The 8,214-nt window shown below is 41.6% G+C and overlaps 1 protein-coding gene across 1 annotated transcript; it reads right to left on the reverse strand.

Moving 5' to 3' along the window:
* Window positions 1-2,863: 2,863 nt before the first annotated feature.
* Scgb3a2 (secretoglobin family 3A member 2) lies at window positions 2,864-7,434 on the reverse strand. The gene is made up of 3 exons (XM_090331084.1): window positions 7,268-7,434; window positions 3,315-3,517; window positions 2,864-2,988 (listed from the first exon to the last, which is right to left on the reverse strand). Exons 1-3 carry the CDS (start codon window positions 7,320-7,322, stop codon window positions 2,965-2,967), a joined length of 282 nt encoding a protein of 93 aa, XP_090187210.1. The 5' UTR covers window positions 7,323-7,434; the 3' UTR covers window positions 2,864-2,964.
* Window positions 7,435-8,214: the final 780 nt, after the last annotated feature.

Below are 8,214 nucleotides of genomic sequence, written 5' to 3' on the forward strand. Positions count from 1 at the left end.
CTTTCCAGCCCCTGATTTGCCAGTTTACTGATTTGCTTTCAAATTTGCCAACATGTGATTTGCTTTCTGACACACTAATCTAGCTTGCATTTTTTGGAACTGTTAGACTGATTCTTCGGTATGCATTTGTCCTTCACAATAGAGCCACTTCGATCGTGGGAACTGAGGCAACACTTGACAATGTCTTGACTTTGGTGGGTCACAAACTACCTTGTTACCATTAATGGTCTATCTCCACTTCCCAGGTAAACTGAAAAGAATATACTTGACCTTGTGTACATCTCTGCAATCCACTTAATGCTATGAGTAGAAAATGGACTGCTAAGCCAGGTGTGGTGGCTCATGTCTGTAATCCTAGCTACACAGGAGGTTGAGATCGGAGGATCAAGGTTCAAAGCCAGCCCAGGCACTAAAGACTATGAGACTCTTATCTCCAGTTAATCACTAGAAAATGGGAAATGGGGCTATGGCTCAAGGGGTAAGGCAGTATCCTACTGAAGAGCTCAGGGACAATGCCCGGGCCCAGAGTTCAAGCCCAATGACCCACAAATAAAAAAAGAAAGAAAGAAAATGGTCTGCTAAGCTATTACCAATATTAATTGAGAATAATTCAGTCTGTAACCCTTCTTGAAATAAATAGCCTAACGGGGGAGGGAAAGTGGGAGAAAAACATGAGAAGGGGTATCAATGTTCAAGAAGTAATGTACCAGATGAATGTAAGTGTAACTCCTCTATACATTACTCCAACACCAAAATATAATAATTTTAAGTTAAAAAAATAAAGAGCCAGCATGGTGGCTCACCTATAATACTAGCTGCTTAGGAGGCTGAGATCTGAGGATCAAGGTTCAAAGCCAGCCTGGGCACAAAAGGACCTGAGACTCTTATTGCCAATTAACTTCTAGAAAACAATAGAAAATGGGAAGTGGGATTTGGCTCAAGGGTAGGACCATAGCCTTGAGGTGAAGAGCTCAGGGACACTGCCCAGGCAGAGTTCAAACCCCACAATCTACAAATAAATAAATAAATAAATAGTCCACTAGCATATTTAGGTGTTGGGTTACTCTCATAGTATACGTTTAACTATTTCACTTCCTTATTCAAAATATTACTGAATATTAAAATTATTATGGTACATATATTTTGCTAGATACTTACTGTCTCCCTGGACCGCAAAACAAGTGGGAGAGGCAAATAGTAACTGAATAAGGATGCACAAACCTATGACTAAGCTTTGTGTAGCAGTTTCAGCAAGGAAAATTGAGGTTCTCTTAGTATCTCACCTATACAGAGATCAAAGAGATTCTTTCAAAAAGTGATACTTAAGCTGATTTTTTTTAATAAATCAGGAGAAATTCTGGGGAGGAAAAACAAAAGGCATTTATATTTGAGTGTGCAGCATTTGCAAAAGCTCCTTGCTATGGCAAGGAGATGAGGCCAAAGTAGCTGTTAAAAAATAAGCAAACATTAGCCAGGAAAGCAAGACTTACAAAACCTCAGAAAGGAATAGAGTCACCCCTTAAGACTGAAAAACCACCCAAGGGTATTAAGACATTTGAGTGGATATGATCATTGTGACAGTTTTGCAAAGGTCACTTGACCCCTCTGTAGAAGGAAGCAGAAATCCAGTTTAGATGCTCTTGCAATAGATAAGAGATGTGCCCACCAACAATACTACAATGCCACACATTATTCATTTGGAAAAGGAATGTAGAAGTAGAATAGTGACATCTCAGATGACAATTATTTTGAAATGCTGAAGTAGTGTAGTAATATGGTACATGGTAGAAACTCACATAGAGCTCCTTTATTTCCTGTCAAAGAGTTATAGAATCATTCCTAAATGAACCAGGTGGGGTCGGTTTTGTGATCTGTGGTCACCAGTAAATTGTATGAAAAGTGGTAAATATCTATCACCACAAAGAGGAAACTTTAAGACATAGCCCATGGCCTGCCACGTTCCTTTTTTTAATGACTCTGATAATTAGTAATGTTAGAGATAGAGACTATTCCGTCAGCTCTGATTACAAAACTTGGGCAACATGGGGGGTAGTGCTACAGCCATCCAAAGATGGCTGTACGTGAGAAAGTCAAATATTGTTGATGCAAGCAACTGAAATTTGAGATTCTTTGTTACTACATGTGTGTAGCCTGTTATCTAGAATGATGTGTTGCCCATGATTAAATATGAGGGAAAGGACAGTTCATAATCCTTTTCCTAAGGATTATGTAATAGATAACTGATTTGGTAGAAGAGTCTGGAAAAGCTACCAAGAGACATTCGATAAGTACAAACATAATAGAAACCAGAGTTCTCGTGGTGCAGCTGCCAAACTGACAAAGTTAAGAATGTATACAGATCTCGTTAAATAATTCTCCAATTTTTTTAAATTTAATAATGTCTTTGGCGTTGGGAGAATGAGGGTCTGGAAACTGTCAGACAAACAAGCATTGAAATGCAGCTATTTAACTGACAGAGAAGGATTGAGTGTGTCTTAAAAATCTGGGCTGAATTTGTTACAACAGCCTGGGTGCTGGTGACTCCCGCCTGTATTCCTGGCTACTCACAAGGCTGAGATCTGAGGATCCTGGTTTGAAGCTATCCTAGGCAAACAGATTATTTAAATGCTTCTCTTCAATTAACCAGCAAAAATATAAGTGGAAATATGTATCAAGTGCCAGAACACCCGCCTTTGAAAAAGCTATGGGAGAGTGTTGTGCCCCAGAGTACCAGCACAAAACCAAACCAAACCAAGCAAAAAGAAAGCAAAAACAGGCTCTCCAGAGTATATGCTCTAAAGAAAAAAAGTAGCTATTTCCTTGGTCCCTAGAAATGAAAATTGTACAAAATGAACATTTTTCTCATTGCTTTATTCATGCTTTCCAGGAGTGACTGCATGTTAGGGCATGCCATCTGTGACTAGGAAGGGCCAGTCTCCATTGCAAACTTCTCTTTTCCCAAGGTCACACCAGGTGTGACAGGGCCTCCTGAAAGTCAAAAAAATAGACATAAACACAGGAATAAGACACATGAAATTTATATGTGTCAAATATAAGTCACTCTCCCTATCCCATCCAGCCAGGATTTTGCTGATGAGGAAACAAAGACTTGAAATGGCTGGGTCCCACCGCGATTCACACAGCCTGGCACAGCTAGAATTGTTTCTATAAATGGAGAAACTGCACTTCCCATGGGACACACAGATGTTAGCTGAAGAAAGGCACCATTTGCCAGTGAAACAGGATGGGGTAGAGCTGGGCATTCAGTGACCAATCCCTCCCCCTTTGCAGTCAGCCCTGCAGACTGTAATTACCAATAGCTTCTTCACAGCTTCCGAAGCCTCTGGGCCCAGCTCATCTACACACTTCTTCAGCCCACTCACAAGGTGCTCTACAGAAATGCCTAGAGTCTTCAGAAGAAGCTTTAATGGATCCTGGAAGGGAAGAATGCTGTCCAGAGGTAAAGGTAACACCTGGTCCACAGGCAGAGGCACACTGTTGAGGAAGAAGGCAGTAGCTGAAAAGTAAGAGAGAAATAAATGCAACAAGCTTATCCTGCCTGTCTATAACCCCAGCCTTCCAGTAACTCCACCATGTCAGACCCACACATCTGGATGTCCCATGGACTTTTCTGCCTCTGGGCCTTTGACCTTGCTATGCCTTCTCCCCAGAACTCTTTCCCCCAGACATTACACCTCTTTCTTCCTTCTTTCTCACCTTATCTGGCCTCTCATCATATGTTACCACCATTGTAGTAAAGCCTCGAGTGCCTGTTTATATCTAAATCATTACCATCTGCCATCTTCCATATGGTCTTCATTTTTATTGTTATTTAAATGATTATAGTTTTTATGGTTATAGGGATTAAACTCAGGGTCTAGGTTCTGTTTTTTGAGCTTCTTTTTTTTTTTATTGTGGGTCATGGTACTTGAACTCTGGGCCTGGACGCTGTCCCTGAGTTCTTCAGCTCAAGGCTACTGCCTACCCTTTAAGCCACAGCCCCATTTCCCATTTCTTAGTGATTAATTTTCTAGTAATTAATTTCACTTTCTTTAGTGCCCAGGCTGGCTTTGAACCTCGATTCTCAGATATCAGCCTCCTGAGTAGCTAGGATTATAGGCATGAGCCACCATACTCAGTGTTTTTGAGCTTTTTTGCTCAAGGCTAGTGCTCTACCAAATTGAATCACAGAGCCACTTCTAGTTTTCTGATGGTTAATTGGATATAAGTGTTTCATGGACTTTACTGCCTGGGTTGGCTTTGAACTGTGATCTTCAGATCTTAATCTCCTAAATATCTATTATTATAGGTCTGAGCCATCAGGCCAGGGCCATTAGAATGTGGGTTCCACAGAGAACTTAGGTTTAAACTACAGGTTGATGGTTCACACCTGTAATCCCAGCTACTGAAGAGGCTGAAATCTAATGATCAAGGTTTGAAGCCAATCTAGAGACAAATCTGAGATTCTTATCTCTAATTATCCACCAAAAAACCCCACAAAGTAGAAGTGTGGCTCAAGTAGTAGAGCATCAGCCTTGAACAAAAAAAAGTGAAGTGAGTGTACAAGGCCCTGAGTTGAAGCTCCCAATGTCAGAACACACCAAAACAGAACTTACATTTTGTTTACCACTTTGTGCTCTCTCTGGAATGCAGTAGGTACTCAATAGTCAGTGATGAGTGAATTATGGGTGAAGCCATAATGAATCCCCATTCAGAGACAATTATAGACTTAATCACAGCCCAATCTGTTTCCAACCAATTCCGCTTGATGCTGTGGCATAATTGAGTACCAACTCCATGCCAGTTGTTGCAAATACATAACGCTTAGACAATGAAGACCCCTTCAGAAACCCAACATTTTCTGGTAGACAGCACAATCCATTCACACTGCAATGTGGCATGTGGTATGCTCATATGTTGACAAAGCACTGGGAAAACACAAAGGAAGGGTTGAGTCATTTGATATGGGGGCATGCTGCAGGAATCTTCCCAGAAGCACTAGAGCCGAGTCTTGAGCAGCTGCCAGGATCACAAGAAAAGAAGAAAAGTGGTATTCACAACCAAGACCAACAGAATCTGAGATGTTGAGGGAGAAGAGGTGTGCATGCGCTTACATACACACACACACACACACACACACACACACACACACACAGAATGGTTGATTTTTCTCCAGAGTGGGTAGAGGTCACAGATTTCTTTTTTTTTTTTTTTTTTTTTGCCAGTCCTGGGCTTGAGCTCAGGGCCTGAGCACTGTCCTTGGACTTTCTCAAGGCTAGAGCTCTACCACTTGAGCCTCAGCACCACTGCCGGCTTTTTTCTATGTATGTGGTACCAAGGAATCGAACCCGGGTCTTCATGCATGCTAGGCAAGCACTTTAACCACTAGGCCAAACTCCCGGCCCAGAGGTCACAGATTTCTGACAGCCTTGGATGCCACACCCCTTCAGTATGAAAACTTTTTCCTGACGACAATAGGGAGCTGTTGAAGCTTTAATATGGAATGGCATTTTAGATACTGGGATTTAGATAGAAGAGAATAATACTAGAGTCAGGAATGAGCAAGGAAGAAATAAGTTGGAAGAAGAGAAACTCATAGTGAAACCCATTTCATTCCCATAATTAGTAAATGCTAATTATGAATTCAAAAAACGAATGTATTAAATTTTCCAATTAAAAAAAAGGTTAAAAAAAAAAGGACAGGGGCCAGGAGTTTGGCCGAGTGGTAGAGTGCTTGCCTAGCATGCACAAAGACCTGGGTTCGAGTCCTCAGTACCACATACATAGAAAAAAGCTGGCAGTGGTGATGTGGCTCTAGTGGTAGAATACTAGTCCAAGGTCAGTGTTCAGGCCCTGAGTTCAAGCCCCATGACTGGAAAAAAAAAAAAAAGACAGATTGGCACAGTGGCTTCTACTTGTAATCCTAGCTACTCAGGATGCTAGGATCTAAGGATCCCAATTTGAAGCCAGCCTGGGCACAAAAGTCCATGAGACTCTCATCTGCAGTTAATCACCAGAAAACTGGAAGTGATGCTGTGGCTCAAGAGATAGAGCAGTAACCTTGAGCTGAAGAGCTCAGGGGCAGTGCCCAGGTCTGAGTTCAAGCCCCACAACCAACAAAAAATTTTGCCTATAATCCTAGTTACTCAGAAGGCTGAGATCTGAAGATCACCATCAAAAGCAGCCCGGTACTAAAATCCTTGAGACTCTTATTTCCAATAAATTATTATTATGAAAGTGGCCCTCTGTCTGAAGTAGTAGAGTGATAGCCTTTGGCACAAAGAAATTCAGGTATAAGGTCCAGGCCCTGAGTCTAAGCCTCAAGATCAGTAAAAAATACTTACACTCATGCATACATAAATACATACATAAAATGGAATGTTAGAACTGGGACAAATATGTATGATGCACTTTTTTTTACAAAATATTGAGTGCTATAATGCACTTAAGAACATATATTTCTTAGAATTATTTTTAGTTCTCTTATCAAATTATAAAGATGAGTTTGCATGTGTCCTGCATTCCCAAGCTCCTCAGAAGGCAGAGATTAGGAGGATCACTCATTTGAAGTCAATGTGGAGAAAATGTCAACAAGATCCATCGCAATCAACACAATGCTAGTCACAGTACCGTGAGCCAGTCATGTCAGCTACACAAGAAATATAAACAGAAGAATCACAGCCCAGATTGCCGCCTCCCATAAATGCAAAACCTTATTTTTTAAAATAATGCATGGAAAAGAACTTCGGACATGGCTCAAATGATGGAGCACCTGGAATGCCAGCTGGAGGATCTGCGTTCCAAACCCCAGCACCACCAGCAAGGAAATGTAAACAAAGCCTGTGTGTCATTTCATCTTTGATTACCTATTTTCCCTTGAAAATTCTTCTGCTTTCCATTGCCATATTTACCCATATGTTCTCATCTCGGCCAGTGAAGAACAAGCAGGGTAAGCATGCTGTGTTCTGAACTAGAACACAGCCTGGTGTACTTCAAGATTTCTGCAGGCTGGACAACAAGGAAACCTGCCAAGTTACAAATTCTTCCACACATTCCCATGTTCCTCCACACACTGCCAGGGTAAGTGTATGTGGGCAACACTTGATTCATCAGAGATAGTTCTTACATTAGCTTGATCTTCCTACATTCTTACCATTTTCTGTGGTCTTAAGACTGCTTCTCCCATATTTTGCTGTCAGTGAGCTACGTTTTTACACCAGCTGGTTACAGAAAAGTACAGCAATATCATCCACTGCCGACCACTTACCAGAGTAACTACAGACGCCAATGATCACTAACAGCAAGACAGCCCGCAGCTTCATGGTGGATATCTGAAATACTTTCCTGGAGATTAAGCTCAAATAGAAGCGTATGAATCTGCCACGCCAGGAGTTTTGGTCACTATTCACAGTGTGACAAGTGTATGTCTTCTCTCTCACACACACACATATATATATACACACATTGGGAAACGGAGCTCCTTCACTGCTTCTAGACACAACTCACCAAAGAGCCTAAAGGTCATGTTTCCTCACCAAACATTTGAAGAGGTTTTCTATTTTCCTTTATGTTCCCATGAGAAACAAAGCCCTAAGTATCAGCATTCTTGAGTACCTATTTTGCAAGGTCTCACAAAGAAATGATGAGGGAAGGTAGAAGTCTCTACGAATCCTTCTCCAAGAAGAACACTGAAAAAAAAATGAAAAGGTTTTCTATTTGAATTAAACATCCAGCTTCTTTGCTTTCCTTCCTTTGACCTGTTCATTGAAAGTTTGGGGAATTGTATTACCTGGTGAGCCCCTCATTGTGGGAGCAATCTTAAAAGACACCCCCATGAGGCCAGGAGTTTGGCCTAGTGGTAGAGTGCACAAAGACCCGGGCTTGATTCCTCAGTACCACATACATAGAAAAAAAGCTGGAAGTGGTGCTGAGGCTCAAGTGGTAGAGCCAAGGACAGTGCTCAGGCTCTGAGCTCAAGCCCAGGACTGGCAAAAAAAAAGAAAAAGACACCCCAGTCCTATGGCAGAGTGGGATTAACAGTGAGAATCAGGGAATATTCTTCTGGGATCTTCTGGGATTCGGCTCACACCTTTCTCCCATCACTAGATCTGCTGTCTTTCCAGTGTCCTCTGGTTATCCAGAGAGCCATCAGGTGTGTCTTTGCTGTGCTTTCCACCACAACACTAAAATATCTCATGAAAACCCTAGGTTTCA

The sequence above is a fragment of the Megascapheus bottae genome, chromosome 4 (assembly GCF_031878675.1).
Source record: "Megascapheus bottae isolate mThoBot1 chromosome 4, mThoBot2.hap1, whole genome shotgun sequence".
Classification (NCBI taxonomy): Eukaryota; Metazoa; Chordata; class Mammalia; order Rodentia; family Geomyidae; genus Megascapheus; species Megascapheus bottae.

Excerpts from the sequence above, each read along its gene's own strand:
- Scgb3a2 (XM_090331084.1), bottom strand. The coding sequence starts at position 7,322 with ATGAAGCTGCGGGCTGTCTTGCTGTTAGTGATCATTGGCGTCTGTAGT. Across the intron at positions 3,518-7,267 it reads TGGCGTCTGTAGTTACTCTG|CTACTGCCTTCTTCCTCAAC; the intron begins GTAAGTGGTCGG and ends CTTACTTTTCAG. Across the intron at positions 2,989-3,314 it reads AAGCTGTGAAGAAGCTATTG|GAGGCCCTGTCACACCTGGT; the intron begins GTAATTACAGTC and ends TTTGACTTTCAG.